This window comes from Gymnodraco acuticeps, unplaced genomic scaffold (assembly GCF_902827175.1).
Source record: "Gymnodraco acuticeps unplaced genomic scaffold, fGymAcu1.1, whole genome shotgun sequence".
Taxonomy (NCBI): Eukaryota; Metazoa; Chordata; class Actinopteri; order Perciformes; family Bathydraconidae; genus Gymnodraco; species Gymnodraco acuticeps.
The window spans coordinates 775,505-788,594 of NW_022990966.1; the positions used below are offsets into that span (position 1 = coordinate 775,505).

General features: G+C 43.1%; 2 protein-coding genes across 5 annotated transcripts in view; one reads left to right on the plus strand and one right to left on the minus strand.

The window, feature by feature from the left end:
* Nucleotides 1-204: 204 nt before the first annotated feature.
* On the minus strand, nt 205-4,079 carry ptgr2 (prostaglandin reductase 2). 2 transcript variants are annotated; one of them, XM_034235249.1, is made up of 8 exons: nt 3,772-4,079; nt 3,541-3,659; nt 3,097-3,288; nt 2,319-2,489; nt 1,759-1,968; nt 1,295-1,504; nt 1,143-1,182; nt 205-1,051 (listed from the first exon to the last, which is right to left on the minus strand). In XM_034235249.1, the coding sequence occupies exons 1-8, from the start codon at nt 3,806-3,808 to the stop codon at nt 987-989; spliced, it is 1,044 nt and encodes a 347-aa protein (XP_034091140.1). In that variant the 5' UTR covers nt 3,809-4,079; the 3' UTR covers nt 205-986. The 2 variants fall into 2 exon arrangements, with proteins under 2 accessions (XP_034091140.1, XP_034091141.1); XM_034235250.1 differs by lacking the exon at nt 3,541-3,659.
* Nucleotides 4,080-4,501: 422 nt separating this feature from the next.
* mideasb (mitotic deacetylase associated SANT domain protein b) overlaps nt 4,502-13,090 on the plus strand; it is a 31,346-nt gene continuing 22,757 nt past the window's right edge. Inside the window, exons 1-2 of one of the 3 annotated variants that reach the window (XM_034235335.1) lie at nt 4,502-4,891; nt 10,006-11,779. In XM_034235335.1, coding sequence (XP_034091226.1) covers nt 10,256-11,779 — 1,524 coding nt within the window. In that variant the 5' untranslated portion in view covers nt 4,502-4,891; nt 10,006-10,255. Of the gene's footprint in view, nt 4,892-7,611; nt 7,677-7,836; nt 8,037-10,005; nt 11,780-13,090 lie in introns of those variants that run through there. The other 2 variants (XM_034235337.1, XM_034235334.1) reach the window with 2 other exon arrangements.

Consider the following 13,090-nt stretch of genomic DNA (forward strand, 5'->3'; position numbering starts at 1 on the left):
CTATAGGCTCTTCATTGTATGTCTTTAGCACAGCCTTGCTATTTAAGGCTTATCAAACATCTTTCATTTAGTTAAAACATTAAAAGGGGCCACAAATCATATTTACACAAAGTCAGAAGTCGTGTTTCATTGATGTTAATCATCAAGATAAGAGATGTTACTTAAAATTACAATAATGGTATAAACAAGCTAGGCTACTGAGTAGTGTTAGCTAGCAGCCTTTTGCTACTGTTGAAGCAATTATACATTGATGCTAAAGCCATATTCAGTGCATATGGTTGACAAAGAAAACATTTACTGGCTCAATATTTTGGAGAAGGTTAGATTGGGTTACATAACATTAGCTCCCTGGAAGACTGGTAATTTAACAGTAAGCTAGCAGTGTTCAGTTAAGCTAGCTAGTTACTATTAGTTATTTGAACCTACAATCAGATCAGTTTTCAACTGTTGGAGGTTAAAGGAAAACATTTAAAAGCTTTATGTTTCTTTAAACACCACATTTTGATTATTTTACTAACAGTATTTTGTGTTTCTCATGTCTGATAAACCTTCTCTACCATTTGTCAGTTATAGCGCTACATACCAGAACATATGCTGATGTCTTATCATGGCACTTTTATTTTCCACACCGGATGATTTTAAAACCACAAGTGTTGAGATTGAGAAGTGAGGTAATATTATCAGGCAGCACGGCAATATGTGGTACACATACATATTTTACACATATTAAAATTGGCACCAAAGAATAAATCAGTAAGTTATAAAGTTCAAGACTTCTAAGCACTCTTTACATTTATTTTTGTCAAGAAACAAATGTAATAAAACATTGTGTGATTTATGTTTATGATGCATAATTGCCAACTAATGGCAACCGCTCATCAATGAAATATCGCACTAGAGATCATTAAGTTAGTGTTATTGGAAATCATTGAAATGCAACATGTTAATTTCCCAAGGCATCCGTCTGGTGAGAGAAGCAATTTCCTTCACTCTGATATCTTTATAATTTGCTTTCCAATGTTTCCCCCTTTCATCATGGAGCAAAATGCATCTGCAAGAAAATGAATTTGTTTTAACTTCTGGTGAATAAGCAAATGAAAGTCATGAATTAAAGAAAAACGCAATAATTAAAATCTACATACCTCCCATCTTTTCAATGCCTTCCACCACAGTTTCCAGCACCTGCAGAGTGAAAGCACAATTACTATGATGTAAAGAGAACGACGGGGGATTGGCATTGATTTTGCAAAATAACAAAGACACCCACACACTCTCATCAATCATTCCTCCTTACATTGATGTGTCCTGATTTAACTAGCTGGCTGAGTTCACAGAGGGCAGCGTCTGCTTTGTTCATGTAGTTAAGCACTGTAAATCGTTCCCGGGTGATATTGTTCCTTCGCAGGGTTTCCTGTATCTCCTCGCTCAGAGGCGGAGGATATGGCACATCTTTGTTATACTGTGAGATCTGCCCACACAGGATCACATGGCTGTTGTTGTTCATCTGGAGGTTAGAAGAGTGTCAGAGATCAATGTGTGCGAATTAGTTAAAAGACACAAAACACTCATTGTTAAAGATAAGGGCAAAACACTTCTGAACACATTGTAGCCAAAAATCTAATTTTGCAATTGTTGGTAGACCAGTTAGGCAAAGATCAAACAAATAATATCTCATAATTCACATATTCTTAAGCCAAATAAACCACAAATTAAAGTAAGATATGCTCTGCACAAACACAAACACAAATCAAGCAGTACCTGTGCAATTACAGTATCACTGATGCCACCTCCCACGTTGTCAAAGTAAACATCTATCCCATCGGGGCAGAGCTCCTGGAGCTTTACAGGTATGTCCTCTTTGCGGTAGTTGATGGCTGCAGAAAAGCCGCAGTCATCCACTAAAGCTCTGCACTTCTCTTCAGAGCCGCAAATCCCAACCGCTCTCACACAGCCATCCAGCCTGCCGATCTGGAAAAATAGAAGCAGGGAGAAATTATAGAATCAGGACTTCACTTTCTTTCCTTTGTAATCCAATCTTGTTTATTTTGGCAAATGTGTTTTTTCTAGATTGGATCGGCTAACCTGAGATTTGTTTATAAAATAATAAAGTTATAGTTCTCACCATTTTGCCTTTATATTTGTTTCATCACAAACCATTAAAAAATAGAAAATACTAGGAATTACTGCAAAATACGAAGGTATAAGCCCTACAATTTTAATAATAATTTGACCATGCAAGTTGTAAGTATCTCATGTAACTACAGCTGTATAAACATTACATTTTATTTGGACCTAAATCTGACATTAGCTGTATTTACCTGTCCAGCTACGGAGCCACAGGCCCCAGCGGCGCCACTCACCACCATGGTCTGATTGGCCCCTTTGGTCACATTGCCCTTCTCCCTTACGCCTAACAGTGCAGTGAGACCTGTTATCCCAACTGCACCCAAAAAGTACGACAAGTGTCCATCGACCACCTGTGGATCAACCTGCAAGACACGGAATGTAATACATTTGTTGTTGTCCTTGATGTCAATATTCGAGATGATTTCATAATAATAATAATAACTTGGATTTCTATAGCGCCTTTCATAATACCCAAGGTCGCTTTACAAGGAAGAACAGGAGTATAAACAAACATAACAAACATAACATAACAAAAGGCAGTCAGACAAAACAACAAATAGATTTGGGGCCGAAGTCCTTGGCAGACAGATGGGACTTGAGGGCCCTTTTGAAGGCGTCAAGTGTGGGGATGTTGTGGATCTCCGCAGGGAGAGCGTTCCAGAGAGTGGGGGCTGCCATACTGAAGGCTCTATCCCCGAAGGTTCACAGGTTGGTGCGGGGGGCCAGAGTCTGAAGACCGCAGGCTCCGGGGTAGGGCATGTGGGAAGAACAGCGAGCCAGCTAGCAGCTAGCACCATTAGCCTGGTAGAAACCGGACCTCGAACCTCAGCAGCGGTGATGGAAAACCCCCCACATATCACATAGTGGTTACTTTAGAAGCATGCATGCATATTAAACAAATTCTCATTTTTGCATTAGAATATATGAACTATGGTCTTTATCCCAGGGACACACAGTAATATGACATACCTTTTGTAAGGCACTCCCTTTCATGACAGCTTTGGTCTGCCAAGGCCAGTTGAATGAAGTGACCACATCTCCCTCACTGCAAGCACTGCAGCGACTGGACTCGACCACACCGACACCTCCACCATCTACACACTCAGACAGCTGCCATGGAGTCACATAACCAACACCGGTGTCTTCATTCATTCTGCACCGCTGAAAAGATCAGAGATTGGTAGGAGTGATGGAGATGGCGAAGCTTTACAAGTGGTTTAATCCTTGCCTCTTGTCTTAGACTTTCAATAGATATCCCAGATGGACAAATTAATCCTTCAGTCTTTGTAATTTTACATAAAACTCATCTGCTTTGCACCATTTCTTTATACCAGACAGTGTGTAATCTCAATATGCATTATGCAAATACAATAACTTTGATGATTGATGTCCATTCAGATTGTATCAATATACCATGTAAGGGTCGACTGAGAGGCAAAGCGTCCGGACAAGGACCTCCCCATCTTCCAGGTCAGGTGCCAAAGTGGTCTCCTCTAGGCGGAAATGTGCAGGAACTGGCACTCCGTTGTTACCTTGTGCATAATAAGTAGTTTGAGTAATCGCTAGCCACACCACCACGTGTGCAGTAATGTTGCAGCACAGGACACACACACAACAGGTAATCTCTTAGGAAAAGTGTCCTACCTGGTCGTGAGTTGAGAACGACTCTCTGCACCGGCATCCTTGGAAAGTAACGCTAGCCTTGATGTCTACGCTAAGTGGCACTGGGACCTGAATTAAAAACCCGACCTGACAACAACCGTCAAGTTTGATGAGAAGTGTGTTAAGAAATGTCTGGTTGTTATATAAAATAGCAACACGAAAAGTGTCCAACTTCTTGTAAAACCTGTTACAAACACTGTGTTAACATTCCTTCTGCTCTGTCTGTAGGAGGTTAGCAGAAAGTCAACACACCACTGAAGAGGTCTAATTCAATAGAAAGCAAGATGGTTCCCTGTAACCAACTTCCGTCTTCGCTAAAACCCAATCGGAAGTTAACCCGATTTTATTTTTACCTAGACATATTATATTGATTACGTGTCTATTAAAAAACAACTATATTTAATTAAAAATGTAAACTAGTGATAGCCTTGTTTCACACACCCAAGATGTATGTCTTGAAAAACATTGTTAGCTGGCAGCCGTTACATTTAATATATTAATAAACATTTGTATAATACAATATATTATTTCAATATGTTAAATACAAAAGTATATTATATTGCACTTTTTAATAAATGTTGATGCTTATATGAGGTATGTATACGAAAGTGCGAGATTATTTGCCCCATGTTCCGGTATAGCGGGTGCGAACCATCTTGTCGTTCATATGTAGTCTTTTCCTAGTTTAGCCGTTAAAGGCAAAGGCAGTTACTGCAAATCAGAAACGGTACGCGGCCTGAAACAGCTATTAATCCAGCTCATCAACGCTGCAAGTATTAAACTATATTTAGCAGGGTATTAACAAACATTTCAAATCGATGTTGCCAATGCAATCGATCTGCTTCTCATTAAAACTCGTAAAGTGGGTAACTTGTGAAGTCCCATAGATGGGTTGCACACAGTATCTGTTGCTGCTAGCTAAAAGTGTCTCAAACTGGGAAGTGACGCTTCGTGGAGGAATCTGAGAAAAGAGTACCGTTACGTGGGTGTGATCTTATATGAGACGAGTAAGGATCGTTGCTTACAGGAGCTTACCCTGCAGCAGGACACCGTGAAAACAGGGACATGAAGGTGTATGTGCCATGGAGGGGCAGAGTTTAATGTAAGTACTATAAGGCTTTTCGCTTGTGCATGCCAACGCTGTGCTAGTTGTTTTGTTTATGATGGTCCTGTACGCTGGACCTAAAGTGCTGTTTCTGGACAGCTAGCTAGTCTGGACAGAAGCTAGCTTCACGTCACCCTCTCTCCCTCACATAAACATATGTCACAATCACAGAAAGACCCAGAAGAAAGACTCTCCAGTGTGCAGTTTATAGTGCAACATTACTACCTGTGGCTATCTTCCTGGTCTTTGCTGTGCATACAAAAAAACGTTCCTACAAAACAAGTACACTGGTTTAAAGTAACTAAGTATATTATTTACTCAAGTACTGTACTTCTTGAGGGACTATTGTACTTTATTTGAGTTTTTCAATTAGTTTTATACTTTGTACTTCTACCCCACTACAATTTAGAGGTAAATTGTGTTCTTTTATTCCACTACATTTATTTAATATCTGTAACTATTTTGCAGATTTGGGCTAATACTGTGAAATATAAACAACACTTAAAATTAACCTGCAGCAAAGCAAAGTAATTAAACTAGTTGCAACTTTACCAGCTTTGATAACACTTTAATGCATATATTATTCTGAAATGGACCAATCTGCATAATGAGTTACTTTTGGTACTTTAAGTATATTTTCATGCTAATACTTTTGTACTTTTACTTGTAACAGAGTACTTCTACACTCTGGTACTTCTACTTTTATTGAGTACTTCTTGCACATTTCTACAAAACACATGTGATCAACATGATCACTATATTATACAATGATTTGTTTAATTTGAATGTCAGTTCTAAAAGTCAGTACATGTTGGCCTTTTGGCTAGCAAATAATAATAGGGAACTTTAAATCCTTATGAAATGGAACGTCTAAAAACACTTCCCCCTGTTGTTCACTTTATGTCCCTCACCATTTTATACAATTTGCTTGTTTTGCTTGATCAACATTAAAAAAAAACAAGGAATTTCTCTGTATAATGAAATATAACAGGAAGTAGAAGCAAGTCTTCCCTTTCAAGGAACTTTAAATATAAAATGTGTTTCTTTCTTGCTTGAAAAATAACTATTAATAGATTATCTGATGACATGCTGATTCAATTTTCGACAGTTGACTTAACAATCCATCATCTTTTCAACACTACTCAAATCAAATTTTATTTGTAGAGCACATTTAAAAACGATTTTGGTCGAGCCAAAGTGCTGTACATGTAATTTAAACACATAAAAAACACATTATATCACAATAAAAGACAATAAATCACAACAGATGAAGCAACACATGGAACAGTCAGGAGTCGTGACCCCACTCTAACTAGAAGGCTACTGGAATCAGCTTCAACAAACCATATTGTTGCAGCCATGTGACAAGGTTGTGTTGCACACTCTCAGTGCAGTGACAGTGTCCCTGGCGACAGACATGTCAGCCTGACTCGACTTCTTGTCAACAGGCATCTGTGAATGTGTTCAGGCTTTGCACGTTATTTTAAGGGTCAGAGTGAATAGGGAGAGACTGCAGCCCGGCAGAGTCTGGCTGGATCATGCCTGCTCATGTCCAGTGCCATTATATCACAACATTTCCAACATCTTCCCATTATATACGTTGTTTTGCAATCTGCCTTGTTGTCATAGTACAAAAGTACAAGTGTCTCTAATAACAGTAACATGGGTTTGGTTCTTCTCAAGTGTCCCAGTAATCTATTGAGATGTGGCAGCAAGCCAGCATGCACAATACAAAGACACTCAAACAACTAAAAGGAATTTAACCATCTTAACCTTATTATTTACACCTGTGCTTTGAAAGAACCTGTCTAGTGATGATCTCCTATATACATTTTTTTTGAACAACTTTTATTTGATTGTGTTAGCACTATAATTAATGATATGTTATCATGATGTTAGTTTAAAACATTTCTATCTAATTAATTCATCATTCATATTTTTCAGAACAACTTCAAATGGCCCCATGGTGATCAGGGTCACTTTTAATGCAGGCTTTCTTTTTATTTGTTTGACATTACATCACTTTGTAGTCCACATATCACCTTGCAACATTAGGGCATGGTAAAGTATTCACTTGGTATAGGATAGTTATTAACTCACATAAGCAAAGGTTAAGGACCGTTTAACACTAAGAAAAGGATTTGAAGATTGCCCCCTTCTAAATGTTTCATTATTTACTCCCATTTTAGAGAACAAATATTGAATTGAGAAAATAACAACAGATGACTCAATAATTAAAAAAATAATTATTTATTGCTGCCCAAGTTTAGTATTTATGTTAGTCATTCCTTATGTAACACTTTCGAACTGGCTCCCTTCATGTCCCAGTTTTTATTATAGCTTTTAATTGAATACTGAATATTTAACAAAAACTGATTTCACTCTGAAAATATCCCCAGCAGCTCCAACAACAAAAAAACAGAAAATGAAGAGTCTCCCAACCACTTCATGGGGCCTTGCTGCATCTGTTTGCTGTGTCATGCATTTCCAGGGAAACTTGGTTATTCAAAATAAATGTGTAACTGAAAAGTGAATGTTAGCCGGGTGCCTACTTCCCCTTCATCCCCGCAGTCCTCCCATATGTGTTGGAATTTCCCGCATGGGCTGAGAGGGACCTTGCTCGGTAAATTACAGCGCCTTGCGTGTCAGAGGAAAGCCTTATATGGGCATGGAAGTAGGTGTGGCCATGGAGCTGGTGGCGGCGGAGGGGGGGGGGGGGCATCACAAGACAAGCAGAGACACGGAGGGAGTCGATGCACAGCAAAAGGGCCGCATTACCAGCGTGAGTTTTTTACGTGCAATCTTAGTGCAATAATGTGCAACAGACAGCGGTGGCACTGCGCCCGCGTTTCTGCACATTAGCGCTGCGCTTCCATCCGGGAAGGACTCTGTTTACTCATCGACCCCCTTTTTTCCCTCTTGACTTTAAAGCGAGTGGGGGGGGGGGGGGGGGGGGGGGGGGGTTGTTGAGGGAAAAAGTACCAGTGAGTGAGGTCAGCAGCATAGCATGAGTCAACCTTGGGGATGTATGCAGTCACCATCATCGTCATCGCAGCGCTGTATTGTGCGGGCCCGCTGCTGGCCGCACAGAGCTGCCACTGTGCGATCCTGCGGGCGAGGAGCAGCTCTCATGACCAACACAGTAAGTATCGGCACAGACAGGGTGCTTCTGCTGGAGCCGCGGCGTCGTTGACAGTGGCGTTGTTGTTGTTGTTGACGTGCTCCTCACTGCATGTTATTGTTGCAACAGACAAAGTTTTGTTTACCTCGCTGAAGGCTGTTGATCCAGCCTCCAAACGGGCTCATATAGGATGTGTTTTCATGTCGCAATCGAAGATGATCGATTGCACACTCGCAGACAGAGAGACATGTGACGTCTTAACCTTGTTGACAAGTTGAAATGAGCCACTGTGTTTGTTTGTGTGCCGTGCAGCCACGCTTTTATCATGCAGTCTGCAGGGCTGGCTCTGTTTGTGGCATTGGTGACTGGATTATCCGTTTTCTGCAACAAAGGGATTCTCGTAAATAGCGCTGAGCTGGCTGGACACAGAAAGTAATGTTCAGGGAGGGGGCAGCAGGAAGAGTCCTGGCGCATGTTTTTCTTCCTATATTTTATTTATGTGTCGTCTCGTGCACGCTGCAGGCCTACAGCGTGCACGAGCTTGTGTACATGAGGAAACGGCGTTGGATTAGGGCGGCTAATGGTGCTCCACATGTATTTTAAGCTAATTTAAAGTGTTACTTTTGTTTATTGGGCTAAACCCTGGGCTTGCGTAAGGTTGCATGATGTGATGCGTCACCATGATCCCTTCACCTCGGATGGAGTCTAGTTCAGTGCACAGAGTGCTCACAGCATGGTCGCTCAGTAGGCAGCAGTTGTGTTTGTGCTCTTTCTGCAAGGGGACTAGGATTGATTTATGTGCACCTTGAAGGATGTTTTATAGGATTTGACAACATGGCCGTAGGCATTTGTAACATCACATGGCCTTGCTGGTGCACACACAGAATTAGACAAACGCACACACTGTTTGATAGCATGGTCATCCAGCTTCCACAGTCAGAGCTGCCCCTGAGCCAGTGCAGGATCTGAACAGCTGCAGGTGTCTATTTTAAGAAGCGTGTGCTTTACTATGCCACCAGAGGAAAGGGTGACGATTATCAGTCACTTCCTAGGTTGTCAGAGATGTCCACGTTGTAAACGATTCTAGTATTCATTTATGTAACCATCTTGACATATTGTTTTTGTAACATGAGTCCTGCAGATTATGATAATTCTCATAGTGATGAAACTGCCTTAATGGTTTCTGTCTGGGTGATTTCTGCACACACGTACACAGATGGAGCACGGATTTAAATGTTCGGGATCTGTGTGCTTCTTGAAATTTGGCAGCATGCAATGTGTCAAAAATCTGCTCCCAAACCTTGCCATCAGATAATATTTTTGATAATCACCACGTGTTACCATGGAAATTGTCAAGAAGCGAGCTATCGAAGCCTGTAAGGCCATTTTGACTTTTTTGCCTCTCGGGTATCGTTTCATCATGAGTCATGCTTTGCTCACTTTCAGTTGCCGTTCCTTTTTTGAGTCTGCAGCTGCGGTTCAAAGGGCACGGGTTCTCCTTTCTTCAACTCAAATGATTCATACAATTGTAAAAAGAGGTTTATATCACGTTAAACCTGCTGTTGTTTCTGTAGTTTGGCGGGAAAGAGAGCTTCTGTTCAGGTCAGATTGAGCCCTGAGGGACTTGCTTGTATTTCTTCCTATCTCATCATCAAAATTGGTGCAGTAATATTTTGTTATAATGACATTTCCGGCAACTATTGATGAAGGTATCTTTTACCAACTACCTTGCAGTAGTATATGCAGGGCCGGTCCACATGTTCGCCTGTAAGCAGGACCTTATCCCTGTCATGTGAGCTTAGTGAATAATGACATTAAGGCCTTCCCCTCCCCTATTGTCATACTCGTTACCTTTCAGTGGAGGTCTATTGTTGAAAAAGCAAACAGCAGGTTTTTACATGGCTGAGGCGGGGATGGTAATGGGCCCCCCAGCGGGACCTCTTTAGTTTGATGGCTCAATGCTTGACCTCTGTCTCCTTTCTCTATACAGGGTGTTGCCCATGAATGAGAAAAACACACGGACTTCTTCAGATCTGCTCACCCCAGGCCAGCGACCTCTGACAGGGTCACAAAGAAGTCCAGAGGGGAGGAGAAGATTATCCTGGTTGACCTTTCTGCTGCTCACTCTGATGTCAATGTAGTTTGAACACTTTATTTAACTGTTTTTTGGATTTATTAAACAAGTGATCCAGTGGAACATTATTAGCTGGTTTGGTTGGGAATATTTATCAGATTTCTTCATGCCCGTCATGAGTGTACCCACCCAGCAGAAACCCAGCGCCAAGAGAACGGGCAAACGCATCACATTTTTCCGCGATCAGAGCATAGCAATGAAGGAAACGTCTCAGCACCCTGAAGGCTCCTACTATGTCCCAGGTGGCCCTGCCTCAGACCCCGGACAGAGTGAGGCTGCAAGTACTGTGACTTCAAATCCAGAGGCCCCTCACATGTACCTTAACTCTGTTATCTTCAGCCCAGACAAAGGGGACCAGAGCAGGGGTCATTATCAGCAGACTGTGCCTATGAAGTGGGCCCACCAGGAGCCGGCTCAGCAGCAGCCGTCTCTGTCCCAGCAGCAGAGAGCCGCCTCCTGGAATACCATGACAAACTGGGGACAAAACTTTGCAAATTACATAGGGGGTGTAAACGTAACAGACTCAAGGACCCAAAATGCATTTGTAAAATCAATGCATGAGCCTTCTGGCTTACAGCCGAATCAACAGCCCCCTAACAGAGCTGCAGAAAAGCAGCCTCCGGGTCCTAACCCTGCAGGCGAGGCCTACAGGGATGCTGTTAAGGCTCAAGGCCTGGATTGGGAGCAGCAGCAGTCCCAGGCCTTTCAGGAGACGTTGAAACCCGGGGCGCTGAACCCCCAGCAGCACAGCACGTCTCACCCCGGAGGAAGCTCAGTCTTGCAGCCCTTTCAGTTGGCCTTTGGGCAGCCCAAGCAGCACCTGCCGGCGTACTACCAGGCCTTTCAGGGCAACAGGACGACGCTACCTAACCCACCCAACTACCCAACACAAGCAAAGCCCCCTCCCCAGTTGCAGCAGCTGCAGAAGCAAGAGCAAATACGGCAGCAACAACAGCATCACATACTCCAGCAGCAAATTCAGCAGCAGCACCATCAACAGATGCAGCAGCAACAAATCATTCAGCACCAACAGCACGTACAGCAGCTTCAGCAGCAGCAACACATGCAGCACGAGCAGCAGCAGCAGCAAAAGATACAACAGCAGCAGCAGCTCCAAATTCAGCAGCAACTGCAACATCAGCAGTTGCAACAACAAAACCCTCATGTGCTTGACTATTATCCCGCTGCACAAAATGCACACCCGCAGCCACAGCATTTGGTGGTACACTCCCAGGAGTCCTCGGCCCCAGATCCCTCAAAGATCCAGGAGCCAATTATCCAGGACATCACCCCAGAACCCCTGGAGCCTTCGGATCTGCTGCCGCCCATTCTTCACCCTGAACCCCCAACGCAACCCCAGAACCAATCCCAAGCGCAGCTTCGTAGATCGCGACGGCTCTCCAAGGAAGGCGGGGCGCCATCCGACAACCCTTTTCTCTCCGTTTCTTCGGATCAGGCTGTTCCTGGAGGGCCGCAGGGCTCCCAGAACGGGGCCTGTGACATCCAGGCAGCCCCGACGGGCGTCATCCAGAGCACACGGAGGAAACGCAGGGTGTCCCAGGAGGTCAACCTGGAGACCCTTGCTCAGAAGGCCTCGGAAATGGAGTCTCTACCATCCCATATTGCAAAGGTAAGGGCTCAGTTCGCTTTTGAGACTGTCAACATGTTCCAACATCGAATTTTCTTTGTTTTCCTTTTATTTTTTTTCTGAGTTCTTGTTCTTTTGCCCACTCATGTCAGTGTTTCTCAGCTGTTTCCTCTACAGCAAAATAACCTTTTACAGAAAAGGACTTGGTGTTCTGAATCCAGATGATTGCATATCAGTTAATATATAAACCCAACGCTTCAAGCTGTAAGCTTTAATTGTGAATATTGCTATGACTAATGATGTATTTTTTTTTTGTGTTAGAGCAGGGTATAATTGCACGGGGACTTTAGCTCCCAGAGCAAAAGCGGGAACTGGCACAAAAGGCCTAACTCTACTGCCAGGAAAACTGTGCCAAAACTTGTGTTGTTTGTGATTAACGTGTTGCTGGAAGAGATGCTGAATGTAATCAACGCCCAACAAAGTTTACACCACAGAACTGGGCTGCTCAGCTCTAACTTGTGGGGAACATCTGTCTCTAAAAACAAGACTTTGCATTGTGAATATTGTCGCAAGGTAAATATGTACTTCACAAATATGTGCTTTTCAGCTCTCACTGGATGAATCAATGAACAAACCTGATGAAAACCTCAGGCTGCTCCATGTCGAGTCACTCTGGTCTATGTTTATGTGCTGAATGTCTTTATTGTGCAACAAGTTCCATTGCCAAACAGCACTGAGCCAGTATGTCTGTAGTTCAGCACGGCTGTGCCCTGGATTCGCCTCACGGGTAGCTGATCCTACAGACAGTGTGTTTAGTTACATGCCTGCACACCTCCCCCCATCCCATCAAAGGAGAGAAACTCCAGCCTGGCCTCCACTGCCCTCCCCCCCTCGACACAGGGAGGGGTGCAGGGGTGCCCTGCCTGCAGTGCTCAGCAGAATATCTCTCCACCGCTCTGGTGTAGCGGCTGGAGTTTTCCACCAGCAATAATGAGAACAGATCCAGCGTAGCCACAGTGCTGCATGCCTCCCTGCTCATCAAGATGCAGAGTGCAGTGACAGAATGCATCTGTCTTCAATGATGTGGTGGGAAAAGCAGCTTTGAAGTTGCTCTAAAGCTCACAGGCTGCTCATGCCCACTCATTATGGGTTCTCATAGAGAAAATGTGGAGAATGCTTTTGGGGATGGTTCTTTTTGAGGTGTATCTAAGTGCTGCACCTAGCAGACCTGTGTCAAGGTGCAGTGGTACATAATGCCTGTTTGGTAAGGCTTTCACTGAAACATTATATAACAGGCTTGTATAAAAGTGAACACTTCATTAGGAGGATCGGCACAATTTTCTCTTCAGTTTG